Below are 27,678 nucleotides of genomic sequence, written 5' to 3'. Positions count from 1 at the left end.
TGTAGGGCTTCTTCAGTGTGAGAAGATTTTGTCTGCCAAGTAGTATTTTAATATGCCCCCCCACTTGACTTGAAATATGGCTATTTCAATCAAATGGACCTAGCATTGCCTCAGGCTTGTTCAGCTCTGAGTGGGTTCATGAGTGTGCGTCCAAGTGTAAGGGGGAAGAAAGGGAGGGATAGCAAAGATCCAGCAAGAGACATGCAGGGTTTGCCAAGGCCTTTGATATCATATAAGCATGATATATATTGAGTCTTGGTGCTCCAGAATAACGTGCACCACAGTGTTTGTGGGGTTTTCTTTTAAATGACCATTAATCTGCTTAACATTGGCTAGATCTGACTATCACCTGGCAAATCCAGCCTTTGTTTATACAAATTATATTTACGTCCTACCATCTCCAGGATTATTTATTATTTTATTTTTATTATTTTTATTACAAAGATTATTTTGATTATTTTTTCCAGTTGAATTGAATTTGTTGAATTTATAGAGTGCCACTTAATGATATTCACGAAAGAGATTCTTTATATTCTAAAATAAACACCACATTAGAGAAAGAAACCCAAAAATGAGAGAATCCTTTATCAGAATCAGAATACTTTATTAATCCCTAGGGGAAATTATTTTTTGTTACAGTGCTCCATTATAAACAAACATTAACAAAGACAGACAATACACTAACTAAGAATAGCACAATATATACAGGCATATATATATACATAAAAGTCACTTATTAGTAAATAGCTGAAAAAGAATGAGTAATAAGTTGGTGACAGTGGGAAAGAAGAACTCCTTTTTTTTTTGCCTGTCCCATTTGGTTCTTTAGCCATCAGAATTGTTGTCTGAAGACCAACAAGGATACCCAATGGATTTACTTTGCCAAATGGATCATCGTGGCATTGCCGTATTGGTCCATTTGATCGACCTTTGTTTTTATTATTTATTATATTTTATTTTCAGATGTTACAGACGGGACAGACATGAGTGAGGGATAGGAAAGGGAGAAAGAAAGAGGAAGGAAAAGAAAAACAGAAGGGAAGAGGGACAGTGAGAAAGGGGGTGAGAAAAAAAATTCTCCTGGATCACCTGTTGAGAGAAGAAGAATAGAAAACAAGCAAAAAAAAAACCAAAGCAACATACTAAACACAACACCATCGCATTAATCTAGCTAAGTGTAAACAGCAGTAAATACTAAATATTCAATATTGTTGTGCAGCACGCAGGACAGACAGCGCACAATGTACTTTGAAGTAGCAGCCAAGAAAGGTGTAATTTAAGTCTACGAGCAGTGAACACCCGTGTGCATACCTGTGTGGATCAGCTCGCTTGTATTCAAATGGTTTCCACATGTAATGGTCTGCAAGAGGATGTAGCGAGCCATAGCGCCGTCCCCCAGGGCATGAAGCAGGCATGGAGGAGATCCAGGCCCCAGACATCCAGAGGCCTCAGAGTGCGAGAGCCCAAGGAGGACCACCGGAGGGGCATCCGTGCCACCCTCATGGGAAGGGCTGAGGATCCCCAGACGAGGCGTCACCCAGTAGCCACCGAGCAGAAGCTAGAGGGGGCTGCACCGGCGTGCCCGCCGGCTCTGCCGGCAGCCAGCTGTGCCAGAGTGAACCGAGCCGCAGGCCCAGAGGCCGGAGGCCCGAGGGCCCCCCGCACCCCGGAGGAGGCCTGACCGAGCAACAGGCGCCAGGCCCCGCCATGTAGCCACCGGGAGTGAGCCGGTACATACCTGAGTGCCCAGCCCCGGACACCAAGAGCCACCAATGCACCGACCCCTGAGGGCATCAGTCACCGGCAGGGAGTGTGGTGAGGGGAGATAGGCCTTGGAGGGCCTGGGAGTTCCCAGAGAGGTGGAGTCTAAGACCCGACCTGACATATAGACACAGACAAACAGGCACACACAGTAGAGCTGGGCGATATATCGAGTTTTTAAAAAATATCGATATATTTTTATACGAGATATAAGATGTGACAATATCCTTTATATCGATATAGTCTATGTTACGTTATAATTATACTTGTGGAGCCGCAAGTTTGCCTCTCTTTCATCCACTTTCGTCTTTACGCAACATTACTCGGCCTCGCCTCTCCTTCACTGAACACAACTCCCCCTCCTCCCCCATCGCTTCACCTGCAGGAAGCGACAAGATGGACACGGCAAATCTCCGTTAACGAGTTACTGCGCATCGCCCCGTGTGTGGGGCTGGACGGCGTCAACGTGTTAGCTAGCTAACCACGCTAACGAGCTAACCACACTAACGCCATGCAGCCCAGAGGTGCTGCACGGACTAAAATCCTTTCATTTTCTCAAAAGTTGACAGCGCGCCTTATGTATGAATTCTGGTTGTGCTTGATGGCCGCGAACCGATTTTATGTGGAACACGGTGCTCAGCAATCTGTCAAAAAATGTTTTAGTACGACTTTAGTAAGCTACGGAGCTGCACCGCTTGATGGATTGTCGGAGCATTACGGCTGAGCCTCGCGGAGTGATACGTACTGTGCTTCAACGTAATATTACCCTACTGTGTATAAGTACCATAAATGGCACCTGTTAAGAGACGTGGTTGCGAAGCGGATTTCAAACTCCAGGCTGTCAGTCACGCAGTACAAGTTGGGAACAGAGCAGCTGTGAAATCTGTCTTTGTTATTGTGCTCAGCGTCTTTTAGTTTACATTTTGACTGCACAATTGTGAGCTTTTTGTTATGCACAAAAATAACATTGTTTTCTTTTATTTATGGAGCATTATTATTTAATAAATGCTCATAATGTATTTTTGAGTAAATTTTATGTACATCTGCTCTATGTTAATAAAAGTGCCTGTGTGACATCTGGGACACAGCTTTGACTAAGAACTCTCTTTTTGTTCTTACTTTATGGCTTTAAAAAAATATATCGAGATATATATCTTATATCGCCATCCAGCTAAAAAATATCGAGATATGAATTTTGGGTCATATCGCCCAGCCCTAACACACAGACACAAACATGCATTCCCACCCTCATGCACACATATACAAACACTCAGCACTCACCCAACGTAAGAAGAACTCCTTTTTAAGAGGTTAAGTCTGCCATCAGAACCAGAACCATTTAATATGTACTGATGGCATTTGATTCAAATGATATTCATGGTAGTTTTTAGTTTCTCCCACTCTGGAAACAGGGCTGGGTATCGATTCCGACTCACAAGGTCCTGATTCGATGTGATTCAATTTGATTAGACTTTGACTCAGATAATCAGAGATATTATAATTAAGATAATTTATCATTACATATCTATATTTTTATATCTATGTATAAAAAGAAAACTGACACTTGTGTCAAAGTAATATAGCATGTGTATATATATATATATATATATATATATATATATATATATATATACTAGAGCTGGGCGATATGAGATTTTTTCATATCACGATATGTTTTTTTCATTTCAGGTGATAACGATATATATCACGATATAAGCCAAATAACTATATTTGTAAGATTTAAATGTGCCGTTGCTCACAAGTAAAATGTGAAATAATCAGCAGCTTGTTTTTATTTAAATATTTATTTCCCATAATAAGTTCAACAGGGTAGATGTACTTAAGGAACATGAGACTTTTTCAGATAAATAAAGGCAAATATTGCAAACTACACAAAAGGCAGCCGCTAAAGCGTTTAAGTTTCAAAATAGAACAAACGAAACAGACTAAATTGTCAATTCCACTTAGAAACAAAATATTAATTCTAAAAATAAATCTTAGTTTGTTTTACAGAAGAACAGACAAAACTGACTAACTTTTGTCAATATCAAATAAACTGAGAACTAAAAGGAAATTCTCAATCTCTCCTTGTTGTATAGCTTAGCTTTTCAAACAGTTTTAACAGTTACTTTAGTCTGACAAAAGCCGAATGACGAATTAGCGCTTCCAGTCAGAGACTGAGGCTACGTCCACACGTACACGGGTATTTTTGAAAACGGAGATTTTCCGTTTTCGTTTTAAAAAATAATCCCGTCCACACATAAAGGTAGAAATGAAGGAAAACGCTGCTATGAACATGCCAAAGCAGCAGGTGGCGCTAGATTCCTAACCGTGCAGAAATGTTGGCCAATCAGAAGTCTAGAAGCCTCGGTGGGAAAAAGTAAACAAAGCTGGGGCATAGAAGCAGAACCGAGTCGTAAGTGTGGACGGACAGTAACTGTGTGTATATGTAAGCATTTAACCTTCCTGCCTTCTTGGGACCTTTTTGTGCCACTGCTATGTGTTAAATGGCTGCCATTTCCACTGTGTTCAGTGGAATATAACCAAACTTGCCACAGGATAGTTTTTACCTGTCAATGTTAATATTCCAGTGTGAATTCCTTAAATCAGCCTAAAATGGCTGAGCAGCAGAAATCCCCACACCCATCACCCTGGGGACCATTTTCTGCCCATTGACTTCCATTATAAACGCTATTTTTCAACCCCAAATTATCATCATATGATTTTATTTTTTCTTCTTTTCTTGGATGTCAATGAAGACTCAGGGCCTTGAAGTTTTAATTTTTAAATTGCAAAAAAAATGCAAAAAAAATAATGGCAGGTCAAAATGTATGTTGGTGCCAATCTTTGGTCCATCTAAAGGCCTACTTATAATGACAATCACATATTACTTCAACTGGTTTTTTGTGGAAATATTTAGTTTCGTTTTTTGGTTTTTGGGGCTTATAACACAGGGCGCTCATGTAATAACACTGGGATTTGAAGGGTTAAAACAATGAAAATATAATTAAAACTTTACATGAATATTTCAGGGAGAAGTAGTTTTACAAGGTTGGCTAATTTAAAGTGGAATAAAATATGGATATATGGTCTTTTTATGGCGTGGCTGAGAATGGTCCCTAGGGTGATGGGTGTGAGTTTTTTAAAGGATGGCAGGAGGGTTAAACACTGCAGAGAGTAGAATTAACAGTAACAGTATTGTAGAAATTCCTTTCACCGAAACAATAACGTGGCGCACAGTGTGACGCATGCACCAGTTTATTGTATTTCCAGACTTGCTTTCGGCACAATTTACAGTGCACGCTACTCTGTTTTTTGTCAGACTTGAAATAGCCGAAATACCTTCACACTACGGAACTTCTTTGGCTCTTCCGTTCGACAATCTCTCCGGCATTGGAACCATCATCTGTTTTCTCTTCGGTCACGCTCGGTTGATTTTTCTAGTCGGCACACTCATTTCCTCCATTACGCGCTGGCTCCATTACCCGCTGGCTGCTTCCCAAACAAACACACGTGCGGCTTGGCACTTGTGCTGTACGTAACAAGTCACGCGACGTGACGCTGCGGCTGTGATTGGTTCGGCTCTGCGCTACTTAATTTGGATTGGCTGACCTTTTTTTTTTTTTTTTTTTTTAAGAGGACAAGAGCGACGAGGTCTATCGCGATAGCTTAATTTCTCTATCGAGTAAAAGTTATATCGCGATACATATCGTTATCGTTCTATCGCCCAGCTCTAATATATACACTCAACAAAAATATAAACGCAACACCTTTGTTACTGCTCCCATTCCCCATGGGATGGACGTAGAGACCTAAAATTCATTCCAGATACACAATATAACCATCCCTCCCAAACAGTGGTCACAAATCAGTCCAAATGTGTGGTAGTGGGCACATCTGCCATATTGAGATAATCCATCCCACCTCACAGGTGTGCCACATCAGGATGCTGATCTGACATCATGAGTAGTGCACAGGTGTACCTCAGACTGCCCACAACAAAAGGCCACCCTGGAATGTGCAGTTTTGTCTCACAGCAAAATGCCACAGATGCCACAAGCAATGAGGGAGCGTGCAATTGGCATGCTGACAGCAGGAATGTCAACCAGATCTGTCGCCCGTGCATTGAATGTTCATTTCTCAACCATAAGCCGTCTCCACAGGCGTTTCAGAGAATATGGCAGCACATCCAACCGGCCTCACAACCGCAGACCTCGTGTAACCACACCAGCCCAGGACCTCCACATCCAGCAGGTTCACCTCCAAGATCGTCTGAGACCAGCCACCCAGACAGCTGCTGGAACAATTGGTTTGCACAACCAAACAATTTCTGCACAAACTGTCAGAAACCGTCTCAGGGACGCTCAACTGCATGCCCGTCGTCCTCATCAGGGTCTTGACCTGACTCCAGCTCGTCGCCGTAACAGACTTGTGTGGGCAAATGCTCACATTCGATGGCGTCTGGCACGTTGGAGAGGTGTGCGCTTCACGGATGAATCATGGTTCACATTGTTCAGGGCAGATGGCAGCTGAGAATGTCCCAGTTCTTGCATGGCCAGCATACTCACCGGACATGTCACCCATTGAGCATGTTCGGGATGTGCTTGACCGGCGTATACGACAGCGTGTACCAGTTCCCACGAATATCCAACAACCTCGCACAGCCATTGAAGTGGAGTGGACCAACATTCCACAGGCCACAACTGACAATCTGATAGACTCCATGCGACGATGTGTTGCACTGCATGAGGCAAATGGTGGTCACACCAGATACTGACCGGTTCTGGGACACCAGACCCCCCAATAGCGCAAAAAACTGCACATTCCAGGGTGGCCTTTTGTTGTGGGCAGTCTGAGGTACACCTGTGCACTACTCATGATGTCAGGTCAGCATCCTGATGTGGCACACCTGTGAGGTGGGATGGATTATCTCAATATAGCAGATGTGCCCACTACCACACATTTGGACTGATTTGTGACCACTGTTTGGGAGGGATGGTTATATTGTGTATCTGGAATGAATTTTAGGTCTCTACGTCCATCCCATGGGGAATGGGAGCAGTAACAAAGGTGTTGCGTTTATATTTTTGTTGAGTGTATATATATATAAAAAAAAAAACACCCAGCACGCCCCTGCGGGCGGTTTATCCTTCAAGCTCGGGTCCTCTACCAGAGGCCTGGGAGCTTGAGGGTCCTGCGCAGTATCTTAGCTGTTCCCAGGACTGCGCTCTTCTGGACAGAGATCTCCGATGTTGTTCCCGGGATCTGCTGGAGCCACTCGCCTAGCTTGGGAGTCATCGCACCTAGTGCTCCGATTACCACGGGGACCATTGTTACCTTCACCCTCCACATCCTCTCGAGCTCTTCTCTGAGCCCTTGGTATTTCTCCAGCTTCTCGTGTTCCTTCTTCCTGATATTGCTGTCATTCGGAACCGCTACATCGATCACTACGGCCGTCTTCTTCTGTTTGTCTACCACCACTATGTCCGGTTGGTTAGCCACCACCATTTTGTCCGTCTGTATCTGGAAGTCCCACAGGATCTTAGCTCAGTCATTCTCCACCACCCTTGGGGGCATCTCCCATTTTGACCTTGGGACTTCCAGGTTATACTCGGCACAGATGTTCCTGTACACTATGCCGGCCACTTGGTTATGGCGTTCCATGTATGCCTTGCCTGCTAGCATCTTGCACCCTGCTGTTATGTGCTGGATTGTCTCAGGGGCATCTTTACACAGCCTGCACCTGGGGTCTTGCCTGGTGTGATAGACCCCAGCCTCTATGAATATTGTACTCAGAGCTTGTTCTTGTCCTGCCATGATTAGTGCCTCTGTGCTGTCTTTCAGTCCAGCTTTGTCCAGCCACTGGTAGGATTTCTGGATATCAACCACCTCCTCTATCTGCCGGTGGTACATACCGTGCAGGGGCCTGTCCTTCCATGATGGTTCCTCGTCTCCCTCCTCTTCCTTGGGTTTCTGCTGCCTGAGGTGTTCACTGAGCGCTAGGTCAGTTGGGGCCATCTTCCCAATGTATTCTTGGATGTTCGTTGTCTCATCCTGGACTGTGGTGCTGACACTCACCAGTCCCCGGCCCCCTTCCTTCTGCTTAGCGTACAGCCTCAGGGTGCTGGACTTGGGGTGAAACCCTCCATGCATGGTAAGGAGCTTTCTTGTCTTTATGTCAGTGGCTTCTATCTCCTCCTTTGGCCAGCCTATTACCCCAGCAGGGTACCTGATCACGGGCAGGGCGTACGTGTTGATGGCCCGGATCTTGTTCTTACCATTCAGCTGACTCCTCAGGACTTGCCTGACCCTCTGCAGGTACTTGGTGGTTGCAGCCTTTCTAGCGGCCTCTTCATGGTTCCCATTTGCCTGCGGGATCCCCAGGTACTTGTAACTGTCCTCTATGTCTGCAATGTTGCCTTCTGGTAGTTCAATCCTCTCAGTTCTGACTACCTTCCCTCTCTTTGTTACCATTCAACTACACTTCTCCAGTCCGAACGACATTCCAATGTCATTGCTGTATAGTCTGGTAGTGTGGATCAGTGAATCGATGTCTCGTTCACTCTTGGCATACAGCTTGATGTCATCCATGTACAGGAGGTGGCTGACAACTAGAGCAGGGCGATATGGCCAAAAATATTTATCACGATATATATTTGAAAATTTGCGATAACGATATAACTGACGATATAATTGATGCAAGACAAAATACAACTCCACAACATTACTAGTGCAAAAAGACAACCTTCCTTTTATTTTCACTTAAACAAGAAGCTGGTTTTTATGTACATTAAAGCTATATAAAAATGTAACAGTGCAAATGCAAATTCCTTGCTGAAAGTTTAACCAAAAGGCATTTCCAGTAGAAATGGGCTGACATATCCTGAGCATAACCATGTATAATATCCACTGAAGGTAAAAAGAGGTGCTTTGCAACATTAAACTGCAGTGTGCAGTACGTATTTTTCGGACCATAAAGTGCACGGGATTATAAGGCACATTAAGCGAAACAAGGCAGTCAGATAAATCAAACTTTATTAAACTCATTCTTCTTGCTTCCTCCACTTCTGTACCATTGATTCATTAATGTTGAATTCTCTGGCAGCTGCTCTATTCCCATGTTGTTGCAGTATATTAATGACTAACCTCGTATTATGGATGGATTATCTCAGTTGTTATGGATTATCTCAGTTGTTCTCCTGACTGAAGTTTGGTCCGTTTACAGCATCCTGCCATGCGATTGCATTTGTCTCTAACTATCAGGCACGTTAACTTTTATAAGTGGAAAAGTGTTAGTGTTCGTCCTCCAGCTTCACTGTTTATGTCATGCTAACATAGCTGTGTCGCTAGCGATCACGTAGCACATCATTATATACCAGCTAGCCCAACTTCAGTAACCCTACAAACGTCACTGCTGTTTAGTTTCCCGTCTTCATTTATGTTGGAAGTGATAGCAGAGCTGTACGTTTGAATTTATTCAGAAATCTCTCAGTCAGAACATGCTATATCATGCTTGGGTAACTAGCGAAACTAGCGAGCTAACTTCCGCTAGCTTCCTGCTAACTTCTAACTCCGTTAAATGTAATAAATTTTGTTTTCATGGATGCCTGGAAGTTAAACTTCATAGTTACTCCTGGTAAAGCAGCAATGCTGATCGTTTTATTAAAGATGAAAGAATTTAGACAGTTTTTAAACTCTCAGTGATGCTGCAGTGTTGTTTGACCTGAAGGTTTACGGAGTTTAGGACCCAGATTACTCCCAGATTTAAGAGCATCTTAGTCCGACAAATACGACAATAACGACGGCCGCTTGCATGTTCTGCAAAAAAATGTGCTTTGTCGTGTATCTGACGGACAAACGCCAAACCAGTTCCACATCACTGAAGTTGCACCATTTTTACAAACCAATTCTGGTTCATTTGTTTCACTCAACAATCGGCCATGTGCGTATGAAAACAAAGGCACTGCGCATGCGCGTTTTACTCCCATTCTATCGCGATATTTCATTTTCCTATCGTTGCCTAATATTATACCAGTATTACCGTGAACGGTATAATATGGCCCAGCCCTACTGACAACTGCTCCGTTCCGTAGCCAGTATCCGTAGCCAGTCTTGTTAATGATCTCACTGAGGGGGTTCAGGCCTATGCAGAACAGCAGTGGGGACAGAGCATCTCCTTGGTAGATCCCGCACTTGATGGTGACTTGTGCTATGGGCTTGGAGTTGGCCTCTAGTGTCGTACACACACACACACACACACACACACACACACAGATATATATATGTATATATATATATATATATATATATATATACACATACATATAGAGGCTGGGGTCTATCACACCAGGCAAGACCCCAGGTGCAGGCTGTGTAAAGATGCCCCAGAGACAATCCAGCACATAACAGCAGGGTGCAAGATGCTAGCAGGCAAGGCATACATGGAACACCATAACCAAGTGGCCGGCATAGTGTACAGGAACATCTGTGCCGAGTATAACCTGGAAGTCCCGAGGTCAAAATGGGAGATGCCCCCAAGGGTGGTGGAGAATGACCGAGCTAAGATCCTGTGGGACTTCCAGATACAGACGGACAAAATGGTGGTGGCTAACCAACCGGACATAGTGGTGGTAGACAAACAGAAGAAGACGGCCGTAGTGATCGATGTAGCGGTTCCGAATGACAGCAATATCAGGAAGAAGGAACACGAGAAGCTGGAGAAATACCAAGGGCTCAGAGAAGAGCTCGAGAGGATGTGGAGGGTGAAGGTAACGGTGGTCCCCGTGGTAATTGGAGCACTAGGTGCGGTGACTCCCAAGCTAGGCGAGTGGCTCCAGCAGATCCCGGGAACAACATCGGAGATCTCTGTCCAGAAGAGCGCAGTCCTGGGAACAGCTAAGATACTGCGCAGGACCCTCAAGCTCCCAGGCCTCTGGTAGAGGACCCGAGCTTGAAGGCTAAACCGCCCGCAGGGGCGTGCTGGGTGTTTTTATATTGTTACACCCCGGCCTAGGCAACCGGGGTGCAACGCAGGAAAATAGAAATAAGGAAAATAAAAATAATCCCAAAACGAGATTTAAAGCAAAATACCACATTTATTTACATCACCAAACACCAGACGTCAAACTATTTACAACGGGGGGGGGAAGATCGCGACCATGACATACTGAAACACAAGGCTTAAATACATAGAAGGAGCAATCAGGGAATGGACCACAGGAGGGAAACACAGCTGGGGCAAATTAGAACTGACGAGACAGGGAAAATGTAAACTGAACACACTAAAATAACAACAGACCTTCAAAATAAAACAGGAAACACATGACAGTCACGCAAAAACAAAACACTGACAACACCGAAACGTAACAGTTCCCCCCACCCAAAAATCAAACATTTAACACCAAGTGAAAAGTTTGATCCAGACAGACGAAGCCGATGAAGGCTGGAGCGGTCCCACTGACCCTCCAGCAGACGACGAAGGCTGGAGCAGTCCCACGGACCCTCCAGCGAAGGCGGATGAAGGCTGGAGCGGTCCCACGGACCCTCCAGCGACGACAAAGGCTGGGGCGGTCCCACGGACCCTCCCCTCAGCGAAGGCAGACGAAGCTGATGAAGGCTGGAGCGGTCCCACTGACCCTCCAGCAGACGACGAAGGCTGGAGCGGTCCCACGGACCCTCCAGCGAAGGCGGATGAAGGCTGGAGCGGTCCCACGGACCCTCCAGCGACGACAAAGGCTGGGGCGGTCCCACGGACCCTCCCCCCAGCGAAGGCGGATGAAGGCAGACGAAGCTGATGGAGGCTGGAGCGGTCCCACGGACCCTCCAGCAGACGACGAAGGCTGGTGCGGTCCCCCGGACCCTCCAGCAGAGGCGGATGAAGGCTGGAGCGGTCCCTCGGACGCTCCAGCGAAGGTGGATGGCTGAAGCGAAGGCAGACGAAGCTGATGACGGCTGGAGCGGCCCCACCGACCCTCCAGCGGACGACGAAGGCTGGAGCGGTCCCACGGACCATCCAGCGAAGGCGGATGAAGGCTGGAGCGGTCCCTCGGACGCTCCAGCGAAGGCGGATGAGCAGCCCACCAGCTGCACACACGGACACGCAGCCCACCAGCTGCACACACGGACACGCAGCCCACCAGCTGCACACACGGACACGCAGCCCACCAGCTGCACACACGGACACGCAGCCCACCAGCTGCAGAAGGCTGGAGCGGTCCCTCGGATCCTCCAGCGAAGACAGAAGGCCGAAGCTGTCCCTCCTTCGGACCCTCCAGCGATCCCGGACGAGCCCCCATATGTTACACCCCGGCCTAGGCAACCGGGGTGCAACGCAGGAAAATAGAAATAAGGAAAATAAAAATAATCCCAAAACGAGATTTAAAGCAAAATACCACATTTATTTACATCACCAAACACCAGACGTCAAACTATTTACAACGGGGGGGGAAGATCGCGACCATGACATACTGAAACACAAGGCTTAAATACATAGAAGGAGCAATCAGGGAATGGACCACAGGAGGGAAACACAGCTGGGGCAAATTAGAACTGACGAGACAGGGAAAATGTAAACTGAACACACTAAAATAACAACAGACCTTCAAAATAAAACAGGAAACACATGACAGTCACGCAAAAACAAAACACTGACAACACCGAAACGTAACAATATATATATATATATATATATATATATATATATATGTGTGTGTGTGTGTGTGTGTGTGTGTGTGTGTGTGTGTGTGTATATATATACCATGACTCAACATATGAACATTACCTGATGCTGCTGAAGTGAAGCTGAGCAAATGTTTGGCATAATTGTCAGATTGGCATAATTTTAAAAAGTTTACATTTCTTCGGTAGTAAACAACAGAAATGAGGCTTTCTTGTCTGAGGTCATTTTTGAAAAAAACAAACAAACAAACAAACATATAAAGCATGAACCACATCAAGTAAGGTACATGTCACGATGCAACTCCGAACTAACGTTGTGCTTCCAAGTTGGTCTGATCTTCCAACAACACACACACACACTCACACACACACTAACGTCCCTCTAGTCTGTGTGAGATAATGAGCGCCTTTTGTGTCGTCTCGCTGATGCATGTGGGGCGAGACGATGAGGCCTCACAGTCATATTGACTCTAGACTTCACCGCTGTCAAGCATTACCTCTTAACCACTACTACCCAGTACTTGCTGCTCCTCATCCATCCTTACACTATCACCTTTTAAACACGTCTGGGTTTGATAAGACACTGAGACCACTGACATTGCTGGGCATTTAGGCTACAATAAAAGCCATGAAACATCGCACCTTGAAATGTAAAGCGCTTTGGGGTCCATAGGGACTAATTATTAGTCCTTTATTTATCCAGGTAAAAAATCTCATTGAGATTAAAAATCTCATTTTCAAGAGAGACCTGGCATCATGGCAACAAAAGTCAAAATACACATACCACATAAGTATATAACATTTAAAACAAATACAATATCCCATACCAACATGTGTAAAATATACAATAACAGATCAAATTAAGAGTACATTAAAAACAATCACACTGAGTAAAAGAGTTATTCTCTCATTCCTTTAAGACAGACTTAAACTCTCCCAAGGTAACCAATTCTGATAATTTCAGTTCCTTCTGCAGATTATTCCAGGAAGCAGGGGCAGCGTATTTAAAAGCCTTTTCCCCCAAAGTAAAGCGCTATACAAATACAGGCCATTTACCATTTGACAGATAACTATATCTGTTTTCCCCCTGCCCCAAACAGGGGAGGGGCACTCTTGATTTCTCACATTTTAGCGCTTATTTCAATTTTGGGTGGTAATTTATATTAAGTGACTGTGATAGTATATATTAAAGCATCGTAAACAGAATCAGAGCATGACATGAATATTGAATCCAATGTAATTTTCTTGGGCTTGCTTCATGATTGTGTTGTAAGAGGAGGTTTATCTATGTTAATAACAGGCTTATAATCTGCTTGTAATGCATCATGGGGACTTGTGGATGTCATTTCAGTGTTGTCTGAGCACAGTGGCTAATAATTGGTTTTCCAGGGGTTTGCTGTGAGACATGCTAGGGCTTTCGTCTAATGTTAATTTGGACTGCAGAGATTTTTCTGTCAGCTTCTGTCCAGGATTGGTAGCCACTTCAGTGCTCTATCAAATTTATTATTTGAGTTGCTTTCTTTTCAATGCATGACCCTTTTAATCACAGTGAGAAAAAAGTGACTTAGTTCTCAGGCTTTAGGACCTAATTTTTTTCATCTAAACAAGGAAATAATTTTTCGTGCTCTTATCAGTATATCTAGTGAGAGCAGCCATTAGGTTTAGTGGTTGCATGGAGAGAGTCTTGTTAAGGTTGGGTGGGTGGGGGTGGGCCAGCTGCTGTGGCTGTTAAATGGACTCAGCAGTAGCACTCGTGCTATGGCACATTAAGGAACAAAAGAAGATGGAGGGAATACATTTGTTGGTGGAAGTGGACCTGACATCAGTGAACACGTTATCCAAGTGTGTTCTTGAAGGGGGAGGCATCAAGCAGCACTACTTGGGCTGAGAAGGTGACCCTTGTGGGCTTCTCAAAGGAATAACTGAAATATCCTCTTGATGTGATTCTCATTCATTTAACTTCAGCTCAATTTTACTACTGGCCACACGAGCATTTCCAGGAACCTAAACCACATTATGTCGTTTAGTCAAGGCCATAAAATACACAGGCCAAAAAACTAAATGGCAGCACCAGGACACAAAATGGAATTGCACTTCAAACCAAGTCATGACATTCCACATTTCAGGTCAGAGAATGTAGATAAAGAAATGGTAAGAGCTTCATCACAGTGTGTGTGTGTGTGTGTGTGTGTGTGTGTGTGTGTGTGTGTGCACTGCGGGGGATTTGTAATCTCCAGTCAGCCTGTAGATTGCTCTGAGCTGGTCATATTGGATGCAGACGGTGCTTTACTGTATTTGCTGCTACAGCTGCTGTGCAGCATATCTGCACAAGTGTGAGTATTTGTATTGGGTGTGGTGATGAGGAGGAGGAGGAGGATGGTGCTTACAAGGACATCTGTCTCCAACTGTGAGACCCCCACCTCCCCCACGTCCTCTAAAGGCCTTCCATCACCAGGGAAGCAACACGCATACACACCAATATCCTGCGTGGGCCGTTTCATCATGGTGTAATGGCTGATAGGGATCGGAGGGGGTCCACTCGGGGTAATGACAGTGGCTGATAGAAGGTGGCTTCTGATGAGGGCCCCTGATGGGCCTGAGGGCCTAGACTGATATTGCCTTGAGGAACAAGCAGCACCTATAGGGAACAGATAAGATGTATGTATATGTGTTTTTGTGTGTGTGTGTCTAAGCAGGCCTGATAAAGGGATAAGAAGGATGTTGTACTTGAGCAAAGGCGCAAAAAACATCAGCATGTCTTTGCATGTGTTTACACCAAAGCAGATTGCTTCATGTCAGGAAAGGATGTAAGCTGATGGATTGACACATGACCAGCTCAATCCCCCACAGCAGAGCTTGAACCTGAAGCTTTTTTTCAGTTCCCCCTCCTTCCACCGTATGAATATTTATTCTTTTGTGTGTGTGTGTGTGTGTGTGTGTGTGTGTGTGTGTGTGTGTGTGTGTGTGTGTGTGTGTGTTTCACTCCTTGGAACATTAATGACAGTGATAAAGGCATTTAATCAAAAGTGAGCCAGAGCTAACACCCAGAGGTGTTTTTTATGTCCAATTAAATGCTTAAGTGGTGCACTGATATACAGAAGGGTCCTTATACTTTACCCACGTGGTAAATCACACTAGTCTCTTGGTCACAGTAAGTATTACTTCTGTACTTTTTTTTTAATGAAACAGATTAGCTATGATGGCTTCATTTTCAGGATGAGTACTCTATAATTTTCAAATCAATCATTTTGTACACTACAAGCTGTTGTGGAAAGGCTGACAGTAATCAAACAGATATGGTAGCACGTAAGAGAGGGTGATGATGTGTAAATCTGTTTTCAAGAGATTAAAAGTGTGGATGCAAAAAGAAATCTCTTTAACTATTGTTTAAGTGGGTGATTATTTTCTCGTCTGGGCTTTTTGTTGATAAAATTCTTGTTAAAAATACCCAAACTGGTCTATTTGGGAACTTTGTTTGAGATCAGTATGGTGAAAAGTTTAGGTTTTAGGGTTCTGAATGAATCCATAGAGACCATTGAGCATTGCTTAAAAGTATATGAATTAAGATGTTTAAAGCTCATTCTATTAAGAAATGAACACAAAATATCTGCTGACCACTCTGCTCTTTGACAAGTCTTAAAATGAGATAAAAAGAGCAACAAACCATGACATATTGTACCATTTCAATATTTATGTTGCAAAAATTAAGCCAAAATGCAGAAACAGTGTGTGAAGTGTGTAGGAATTAAGAGAGAAAGAAGCTGCCAGATGCTTCTTATCAGATTATTAAATCATCAGCAATTGTGACTACCTCTTGTTTCTTGACCATAATGCACAGTGCCATGTTTGACAAAAAAACAAACACAGCGTATCAGAATCAACAAAACAAGAATTAAGGTGCCTAATCAAAGTCCAAACATCAACCACATTGAAATGTTGTGGCGGAACCTTAAGAGGGATGTGCATAAAGGAATTTCTGCAAATCTCAAGGAACTAAAGTAACTTTATAAAGAAATCCTTTCACAAAGATGGAAGTAGAGCTGGGCGATATGAGATTTTTTCATATCACGATATGTTTTTTTCATTTCAGGCGATAACGATATCTATCACGATATAAGCCAAATAACTATATTTGTAAGATTTAAATGTGCCGTTGCTCACAAGTAAAATGTGAAATAATCAGCAGCTTGTTTTTATTTAAATATTTATTTCCCATAATAAGTTCAACAGAGTAGATGTACTTAAGGAACATGAGACTTTTTCAGATAAATAAAGGCAAATATTGCAAACTACACAAAAGGCAGCCGCTAAAGCGTTTAAGTTTCAAAATAGAACAAACGAAACAGACTAAATTGTCAATTCCACTTAGAAACAAAATATTAATTCTAAAAATAAATCTTAGTTTGTTTTACAGAAGAACAGACAAAACTGACTAACTTTTGTCAATATCAAATAAACTGAGAACTAAAAGGAAATTCTCAATCTCTCCTTGTTGTATAGCTGAGCTTTTCAAACAGTTTTAACAGTTACTTTAGTCTGACAAAAGCCGAATGACGAATTAGCGCTTCCAGTCAGAGACTGAGGCTACGTCCACACGTACACGGGTATTTTTGAAAACGGAGATTTTCCGTTTTCGTTTTAAAAAATAATCCCGTCCACACATAAAGGTAGAAATGAAGGAAAACGCTGCTATGAACATGCCAAAGCAGCAGGTGGAGCTAGATTCCTAACCGTGCAGAAATGTTGGCCAATCAGAAGTCTAGAAGCCTCGGTGGGAAAAAGTAAACAAAGCTGGGGCATAGAAGCAGAACCGAGTCGTATGTGTGGAGGGACAGTAACTGTGTGTATATGTAAGCATTTAAACACTGCAGAGAGTACAATTAACAGTAACAGTATTGTAGAAATTCATTTCACCGAAACAATAACGTGGCGCACAGTGTGACGCATGCACCAGTTTATTGTATTTCCAGACTTGCTTTCGGCACAATTTACAGTGCACGCTACTCTGTTTTTTGTCAGACTTGAAATAGCCGAAATACCTTCACACTACGGAACTTCTATGGCTCTTCCGTTTGACAATCTCTCCGGCGTTGGAACCATCATCTGTTTTCTCTTCGGTCACGCTCGGTTGATTTTTCTAGTCGACACACTCATTTCCTCCATTACGCGCTGGCTCCATTACCCGCTGGCTGCTTCCCAAACAAACACACGTGCGGCTTGGCACTTGTGCTGTACGTAACAAGTCACGCGACGTGACGCTGCGGCTGTGATTGGTTCGGCTCTGCGCTACTTAATTTGGATTGGCTGACCTTTTTTTTTTTTTTTTTTTTTTTTTGAGGACAAGAGCGGCGAGGTCTATCGCGATAGCTTAATTACTCTATCGAGTAAAAGTTATATCGCGATACATATCGTTATCGTTCTATCGCCCAGCTCTAGATGGAAGAGACTAAATATAGAACATAATTACTTGGAGTGAAGGTGGTTTTACAAGCTATTAAATATGGGATCACACAGTGTTTTTGGTGTTTTGGCTTCATTTTTGATAAATAAATCATGCAGTTAAATATTATGTAACAATGTAACAAGTCGTGTTGTTGTTCATTTAATATTTGTACTTTAAGGACTAGTAAAGCGCTATACAAATACAGGCCATTTACCATTTAATAATTTGAAATTTGGCAAGGTTCAAGAAGGAAGGAATGTGTTTTTGTAATAATTTTTTGACATATAAAACCTTAAAACTGAGAGTCTCATAGGAACCGTGAAGAGGCCACTAGGAAAGCTGCAAACACCAAATACCTGCAGAGAATAAGGCAAGTCCTGAGGAGTCAGCTGAATGGGAAGAACAACATATTTCATTTCCTTCAAGATCTTTCTTTCATTCAGAACTTACGCCTTGGCGGTCGTCAGGTACCCTGCTGGGATAATAAGCTGGACAAATATATATCTAAAATAAAATTGAAATGTAAAATTGTTATCAAATATGAAATGATCAGTAATGCTTGGTTTAAATACCACAATGAATGAAATAGCTGACAAATAAAGAAACCTCATGGATTGATCTTATGAATCCCATTTTGCCACAACATTGTCCACAACTGTTTGAATTTGGACAAATGTGTATTGTCATAGTTGTATGTATTTGAATGGGAGAAGCTTTTCACTGTCCATTTGCAGGATTTTCACTTTAATCTTGTGTCTCGTATCTCCTTATTTTCTATGTCTGTGCTTTGATTAAAGTGCAGCATTCAAGCCCAGTGGTGGGGATTACTCTGGCTTTGTTGAAGGGGTTTAAAGAAAGGGTCAAAGTGCACCCTCTTAATTTGGGCCCCCAAGGGCCTCTAGGTAAGTGCCGGTGCCTAATTAACATCTAGAGACCCTTTTTTTGCTCAGGTTTGGTGCTTGTGGAGGGGTAGAATGGGAAGGATCAGGGGCCCCTGGAGCCATGATTTCACTGTGGTGTGTGACAGGTCATCGCTGCAGTCCTTTAACCCCACAGCATGGTAATTCAGACCTTCGGTCCAATCAGCTGTCCTATTTCATTTCTCCCTTTGCATGACAAGATGGGATCCTGAGCAATTTAGTCAGGTTTTTGTAATCTGCTATGAATAGTGGTAAGAGAAATTTTGGCAGCAGGCATAGATAAGGTCAGGGGTGTAGTTTGGCATATCAAACAAGGATTGGAGTGACCAGTGGGATTCAGCAAGCCCCAAATACTCTGTGGCAAAGTAATTGGCCATCAGGATATGGGGCAGAATGCAGTCATAAGCTGTCGTTTTAGCCCCGAAAGAGGCACAGATAAAGACAACGGTAACGTAGTAGTTCAAATGAACTGAGTAGACGGGTATTTTTTCAAGGCAAACATAAGTACCAGCTGTGTTAGCTAATGAGAAAATGAAAAATATCCTATTCTCTGCTGAAACACCAATATACCCGTTTCCCATGACCTTGATTACAAACAGAGCTGACTGAGTTATCCCCACTCTCACATTCAAAGAGGACACAACGCTATCTTGACAGGAAGAAGAATGAGCCTTTGTGGTGTACAGGCTGACACTGAGATACCACACAAAGCCAGGTGATTCAGATAAAGAAATGCTCTCATATGAATGGATAGATGGATGGGCCGATAGATATATGGATGGTGATGATAACCATAATATCCTGGGGGCTTTCTTGGCCTGTGGGCGTTGACATGAGGGGAGATGTGTCATTAATCAGATGAGCCAGTGACCCTCCCCTGTTGGCCTGTGACATTACAGCGACATTGCTGCTGTTCCACTCCAAAGGTCCATCACATATTCTTGTGTGCATAGACACTCATGTCTTATAAATATATTTAAGCATCTTCGCTCAGTCCTGAAATCTGATACCTTACAGTAAGCTATTAGCTTACAGTACTGTGCTGACAATTTAGGATAGTTTACTTTGATTAAATCTAAACATTTAGTTTTTAATTTAGTGTCAGTAAAGATGTCATTTGACCATTAAGCCCACCACCTGTTTCATAAATGTAGAGATTATCTCGTATTTATTGGAGTGCTTTTTCATAAATTCTGCACTGGTGCTGAGTTTAAAATTAAACACTAGGGATTACACCAGCCACCACAACTATGTGTTCCTGATGATCTGATCTGATTGATGGTCTGATATCTTTGAGCATAAGAGTAACACACGTTCAACACCGATTTTTGTAGTTTCCACCACAGCAGGTGGGTATTACAAACTACAGCCAGTCTGTGTCTGGCATAATGGCGCAACTGGTAATTAATAGAAAACGGCCTTGTTAAATAGGAAGCAGCAGGAAACACATTCTTTTCTATATTCAGTAGCTGTCTTTTGCATGTAGTGGCACAAGCCATGTGATGTACACTTGGGAGACCAGTAGAAATGTACTGGTACTAATGCAGTAAAACAGTGGTCCCCAACCTCTTTTGCAACACGGACTGGTTTATGTCCGACAATATTTTCACGGTCTGGCCTTTAAGGGCTCGTGGATAAATACAACAAAATAAAACCAGTACCAGTAGCAAAAGAAAGGAGATTCATTCATAACACACGGGAAAAGACCCAGAGAAACAATAAAAATAAACAATAATGATAAAAACCAATAAAAATCCTGAAAACCATAAGTTTCACACCTGCGCCTGGTACCAAACGACTCACAGACCAGTACCGGTCTGTGGCCCGGGGGTTGGGGACCGCTGCAGTAAAAAGAGCACTCACACAATAATGCAACTTCTTTCTCTGGTCTAAAATCTCCAACTTATTCATACCTCAAATTTGGGGAAAAAACGTAAAATGTGTTTCGTCTGTTTGAAATCACAAGGTGAGAAATTAATATAGAATTGCATTTAATTTGTTGTACATGTTATGCAACAGCAAGACAACCCTTTGAAATTTTCCCCGAACGTCACAAACATATCTGTCAGTTTTGTGCGCAGGGCATTTTAAAGAAGATTTGTGCTTTCATGGGGAGGTGATATACTCGACAGCTTTTTTGAGTAGTCTGTGAAGAACTGCCAGTGTAAATTAGGATGCCAGTTTTTGACATGACTTGCACTTTTAAGATGAAGTAACAGCTTTCTCTCTGTTTGACAGCCATAAGAGCCATGCAGATCTTTGAACACTCAGGAGAGACTTGAGAGACATGATTGGAATGTTATTATATTGATATGACTCACTGATATCAGCGAGACCCCCATAATGTATAAAAATCAGACATACCATCCTCTTACATTAATTAATCATCTATCAGCTCCTTGATGTTCAAATCTCTTGTCTCCTCATGCCTTCAAAGAAAACGTTGTGGAATATTTTAGGGCAGAACTGTAAAACCACTCAAAATTGTACTTTGAGAGAGTTGCCGAATGACTTTGGAAGTTTCTTAATAAATACTTAAGAAAATATGGCTTGATTTACTTTTCAGATCAGTTAGAGAGGCTTTTTGGAGGGTGTCTGGAGCAGATAAGAATGACACAGAAGTCTTTTCGTTGCTTGCAAATCCCTAGAGTGGCTTAGGCCAGACTTACAGCCTGCAGGCCGGCATTGGTGTTGGCCTGTTCCTCGTGGACCATTGTTGTCAGTACATCATCCCAGACAACAAAACCATCTTCCACATCTGTAATCTGAGAGGTCACAAAGCTCTAGAGACTGAACTGAGAAAAAAATAGCCCGATGCCTTCAGGTAAAAGCCACAAGATGTTGACTACAGAGGGATGAATTTGAAAGGAGGCACTGTGACCCGAAGAAAAATCTCTCATGTTTTATGAATAGACTCCAGCAAGGCATAAGAAAGGGAGTTATTTCTGAATTCAAAGTGACTTCCTGCAGTCGATGTAGTTGATTTATTTGATGTGTTTGTTTGAATGCTCATGTTTTTCTTGTGTGTATTTATGCATATATATTTGCCAAGGGAATGTGTGTGTTTATCTCAGAATGAGCTATTTACCTACTCGTGTGCACCACCTACAAGAGCCTTTTTTATTGATGTACTATGATGAAGCATGAATGACATCCAGTCAATGGAGACCTCAGGGACACAGTATCAATATTATCAACAGCAGTGCCTTACTATGTTTCCTATTATTCAACTCGGTGAAAGACGACTCTAAGATTTTCTTTTCACCTTTTTTGTTGATTTTAAAGGCTAAATATCGTTGTTACCACATATGACAATTATAAACCCATTTAAACAGCAAAAAGTTTACACTCATTCTGAGCCAGCTACAGAGAGCAGGATATTTGGCTTCTGCAAGCCAAGTATCTATTGGTTAGAGACTGAAGCCCAAGTTGTTCTCCAATGCATTCACTGGAGTGTGAGTGTTATACAGAAAGCACTGGTGACCAGTGTTGTGCGAATAGGTGAATTAAATGTTTTGCATAAAGCGCATTGTGTGCTCAAGTAGAGTAGAAAAGCACTGTATGACAGTCCATTTACCATCTGCCTTCGCATCTTCACCTTTTTTTCCCAGTTCTGAGAGATGATTTCCGTCAGACGCCCAGTGATGTGGTGGTGGCAGCAGGGGAGCCGGCTGTCATGGAGTGTATCCCTCCCAGGGGCCATCCGGAGCCCACCATTTCTTGGAAGAGAAACAACATCCGGGTCAATGATCGAGATGAAAGAATTACTGTAAGTTAAAAATAACCTAAACAAGTCTGGTTTAAGGTTCAATTGCATTTTACTTCTGGTGGAAGTTGTTACTAACTTGTCAGCTTTTTATACTTTTTTTAAAATAAAATTTCAGGTAATTTTCACTCATTAATTTGTATTACTATTAACAGAAGACACTGAGCTGATAGATGTTAAAAGACACATTTAGAATACCAGACTTCCACACACATTACCCACTATGACCAAATGATGAATTGCGGCTTATTGAAGTTAGTTACCACAAACAGAGCAGTGAGTGATGCTTGTGTGACGACTGGCTTGGAGCGAGAGCCCTTGTCAAGTAATTTTAAGAACTAGCCAGAGAGCCATCTGTCATAACACACACTGAAAATGACAAAGTGGCTTCTCTCTCTCCTCACTAACATGCCTCAATATCCTGTTTCCAACATCTTTCCATGTCTTCTCTCTGTCCCCTCCTCCACCGTCGTGTTTCCTTTCGTCCTTGTCCACTTATCCACTCATCTGTTCCTTTCTGTTTCATCTTTCTGCTCTTCATTCTGTCTTTAACCCCTCGATTTCAGATCCGTGGAGGAAAGTTGATGATTTCAAACACCAGGAAAAGTGATGCTGGCATGTATGTGTGCGTTGGAACCAACATGGTTGGAGAAAAAGACAGTGATCCTGCTGAACTAGTGGTATTTGGTGAGTTGTTTTTACTGGGATTGTACTGTAATTAATCAAAGGACACTCAGCTAGCAAATATCGTCTGGGAAACTAAACATGAAGTCATACAGTCAACCTTATTAGTATCAAATAACCTTTTGGGAGCGTGCTTGATTGTTGTAGTGCTCACACAAACGTAATGGCAAAAGATAGATTGTTAACAGAATAAATTGGAGCTAATTTGCTTCCAGCTGTTAGCCAATTGGCTCATATATTAAGACAAATTATCAATATAATTCCTCTGATCCTTTTAGAAATAATTCTTTGAGTTAAGTTGCTTCAACTGTGTTAAAATGTTCACTATAAGATTCCAAAAAACAGTGAAAGTATCTTGTATTTTGTGCCTGTCTGTATTTTTCTGGGGTTGGACATTCTTTCCTTGGCTGATATTGGAGGATTAGATTCATCTTTCCCACCCAGCTGCTCTTTGCTTTGCTCTCTTGACTTTTCTCCTCCTGTCTCTGATTCTCTGCTGTGCTCTCAGTGGAGCAGTACCACAGGCATCAAAGTGTGTATCGATCCCAGGAAACAGATGGAGAATTGATATTTTCTTTTCAGTCCCTTGGATCTCCTGTTCACCACCACCCACACTGCCACAAAATTTAGCTCCTTCTGCACATTGTAGTGCAGCAGTAAACTCAAACCCTGGCATGTAATGCATAATCTATAAATTTATGGTTCCTTAAAATGCATGGCTTGGCGCTTTCCCTAATGTTTAATATTACTGCCATCTGCAAAATTGAAAGATAATAGCCAGTGCACATCTGCACTGTTTTTTCTGCCCATCCATTTTCTGCTCTCGAATCACAGACTGAACAAAGTTGTCAAGACATTTCTCACCACCGCGACTTTTTATACCTCCAGCTGTGGGGAATGCTTTCACACTGACTATGATCATGGAAGTACCTGCAGCTCTGAGTCTACTTAGTCTTACTTGATTCTCCAACATGTTTCACTGTGATGATTGGACTTTGGTATTTAAAAGCTTTTATTTGCTGGGTATTGAATTTAACCTACTGCAGCAATCTACTTCCAATGCTAGACAGGCTCTGTCAATTTTGAGATACTGCTAACAACAGCTGGTAAATATTTATTACCAGCTTGTGTGTGATTTGGTGTGGGGTCATTTTGTTCCTCGTTTTGTCTTAATAAAAGTTTAATTGTGTTCAAATCAAGTATTAAGAGTCATGGTGAGAGTGTCCCATTTTGAAATTATTTTTAGTGCGAGGTTTAACAATTCCAATCCCTCAGTGTTTTTCCCCCCCACATCATTCTGAGTAAACTGCTATGGTGCAGCAAATGGACATCAAATTATTCTCTTTATACGGCCAGCCTATTCCATATGTGTCCACTCATCCATTACATGGGCAGTCCTATAAAGTGCTAACAAATGTGAAAAGTCAAGCTGTAATTAATAGGTATGAATTCTTGTCCTCTTTCTGCACTCATATCTGTCTAATTTCAGAGAGGCCAGTGTTCACCAAACAGCCGGTGAACCAGGTGGTGTTGGCAGACGATACAGTGGACTTCTCCTGCGAGGTACACGGAGACCCGACTCCGACTGTCCGCTGGCGCAGAGAGGAGGGCGAGCTGCCTCGGGGCAGGTCCGACAACAGCAGCGCAGTGCCGTTGCTGCACACTCACAAATCACTGCACTGAAACTCAATCCCCACTGCCTCACTGTTACTTAGATACATCATTTGTTGCTCCAAATAGCACTTGTTACTATCATTTCACTAATAATATAACAGCTTCCAATTAGAGAGCAACTGTTTGTCCATCCGATTTTCTTATAGTTAGGTGTGAAGGAAAGTAATTCAGATGATTTTCTGTGAGTGGAGGAAGTCCAGCTGACTTGAATTTGCCCCAAAAATTACATGTACCGGTATAAAAAAACATATTAAAGAAAAGAGAAAACACTATCATTCGCTTTTTTGTATGTAACGACCGAGAAACGGAAACAAATCAAAGCTCCCGCTGAGCTCGTAATGATTGCTTTTTAAGTGCTGTGCTGCTTACAATACAAATAGAAAGTTATTACTAGAATCTAAATGTGTGAGTCCTGTGGCACAGCAGCTTGTGTTAGTAACGGATGGACAGCCATCCCTGTCGTAAGCTACTTATTTGTTAATCAGTAGAGTTTAGTACTACGAGACATGCTCAGAAAGGAGTATCATGTGGTGTTTGCACCATGACACCATCACTGTGTTACTGTGAGAGCCCTACTCTCTCACACCTGTCTGCATGATTGGATGAAACTTTAATGACCTGTCAGGGGAAATAAGGTAAAATGTTCCCTTGTCAACAGCACGACTCAGGCCTGTGTCCACAGAGCTGTGCAGTAAACACAAAGCTGTATGTTTAAAAATCTGATTGGAACATTTAAACAGCCATATTTTTTTTTAAAACATGAAAACTACCAAAATGTATTGTTCTAGTAGTGACAACGCTCACACATTTACTGAACCAGACAACGTCATATTCATTCAAACCATCTTTTGAAGATTTCAGAACATGAATGTAACACTTGCGTTGACGTTTTTTTTCCCAGATTTGAAATCCGCAGTGAGAATAGTCTGCGTCTGACCCAGGTGCGAGCTGAAGATGAGGGCACCTACACCTGCGTGTCAGAGAACAGCGTCGGCAAAGCGGAGGCGTCGGCTGCCCTGCAAGTACACGGTACAGATGTACACAGGCACACTTATATATAAGATGTTTTAGTTTTACTGCATTCGTAGTGATTCAAAGTGTAAAAGGCTTTATTTAAACATTTCACATATTTATGTAAGATGTTTTTTGAAAATTAGAAACAATCAACAATTGCACAGACTTATTGAAGAATCTTTCTAGAAATACGGTTTGAACAGCCATGATCGCACGAGTAAACTGTTTGCACAGATGGGCAGCTTTGCTATGATGCACCACAATCTGCCCACTTGTCACCTACAGGAATGCTGTCTCATTTCATTCTTGTTCTTTTCATTCTGGTTGTTTATGTCAGATGGCCAGGATTTTAAGAACATTGTTTCTACGTGGAGACATCGCCTATTAAAACATCAGAAAAAGAGGCTGCTAGACATGAGTTGGTTATAACTCCCCCATATCATGCCATTGGTAATCCACTGTTAACTGAAGATTACAGAGAAATGAAGTGAAAAATGGATTTTAAGTTCCTTTCAAGCCTCAGCTCGTCATTCCTCTGGAGAGAGATCTGAGATCAAAAAGAACTGAAATTGCATGGGAATAAAGTCAGTCCCTTGAAGAGAGATGCTCAAATGAGAAAGCTGTCATTTGTGATGATAAAAGGGAATTTTTAGAGTTTTATTCTGTAACACTCGGTGCAGTGAGTGGGCCCTCTGGTACTCCTGAACACTCGCACATACCTTATGCTCGTATATGTATAAAAATTCAGCAGTGAACAGACAGACTGATACATTTAAAAAAAATAACATGCAGAAATACACAACATGCACCTACCTGTGCATAATGCACTTTTGAAATGGTGATTTCATGTATTAAAGAAGAACAGCTATCCAAACCTACCTGGCCCTGTGTGAAAAATGAAGTGCCCGCTAAACATCTCTCAAGGATTGTGCCACCCTTGGCTGTCAATGAGTCTTGCACTGACGAGGCGTTCTAGTCCACTATTCTTTGCAGAATTTTTTTAATTCCTCCACATCGAGTATGAACAGCCAGTTTAAGGTCATGCCAAAGCTTTTAAGGCCAAAAAAGGAAGGTGTATTTTGTGTCTTTCTGAGCCATTTAGAGGCTGGTGGTGTCTATCAGGGATCTTTGGGGCATGAACAGATGGCCAGACATTTTCCTTCAGGGTTTTCTGGTAAAGAGCAGAATTTATGGCTGGCTAGCTTCTGAAGCAGCAAAGCAGCCCCAGACCATAACACTGCTGCCACTGTGTTTGACTGTTGGCACGATCAGAATATCTTTTGGCAAACTTGAAATTGGCCTTTGTGTTCGTTTTAGTCAGCTGTCTACTGCGTCTGCGACCCAGTGTTTTGTGTATTTTAGTTTTTAGTCTTTGATCATTGTATTTTCTGTGTTTCCTGATTTATTTTGAGAGAGTCTGGTGTGTCTTTGTCATTGTATTTAGGTTCACTTCCCCTGTGACGTCATTAGGTTCATTTGTGTCATGTGTTTCCTCATGTGTTTCCACTCCCCCTGATCATCCTTTGTGTGTATTTAGTCTGCAAGTTTCTGTTCACTCACTGTCAGGTTGTCTGTTATGCCACACCACACCATAGTTATCACAGATAGATTCATAGTTTTTATCGCTAGTTTCTTAGTTTAGTTATTGTACCTTTTTCGCCTTAGTTTTCATGTTCTTGTGCTTCTGCCATCAGCACAAAATGGTTCAAGTTGAGTACAGTGTTTGCTCTTGGATCTGT

The 27,678-nt window shown here is 42.5% G+C and overlaps 1 protein-coding gene across 5 annotated transcripts in view; it reads left to right on the top strand.

Moving 5' to 3' along the window:
- The window catches only part of robo3 (roundabout, axon guidance receptor, homolog 3), a 159,034-nt gene that overhangs the window by 88,077 nt on the left and 43,279 nt on the right, over positions 1 to 27,678 (top strand). For all 5 annotated transcript variants that reach the window (XM_082549192.1, XM_082549190.1, XM_082549191.1 and 2 more), the window contains exons 3-6: positions 22,413 to 22,570; positions 23,134 to 23,254; positions 24,741 to 24,879; positions 25,827 to 25,954. In XM_082549192.1, coding sequence (XP_082405318.1) covers positions 22,413 to 22,570; positions 23,134 to 23,254; positions 24,741 to 24,879; positions 25,827 to 25,954 — 546 coding nt within the window. The remainder of the gene's footprint in view (positions 1 to 22,412; positions 22,571 to 23,133; positions 23,255 to 24,740; positions 24,880 to 25,826; positions 25,955 to 27,678) is intronic.

Source organism: Aulonocara stuartgranti, assembly GCF_965226115.1.
Source record: "Aulonocara stuartgranti genome assembly, chromosome: 10".
Lineage (NCBI taxonomy): Eukaryota > Metazoa > Chordata > Actinopteri > Cichliformes > Cichlidae > Aulonocara > Aulonocara stuartgranti.
This window is presented reverse-complemented; position numbering and strand designations above follow the sequence as displayed.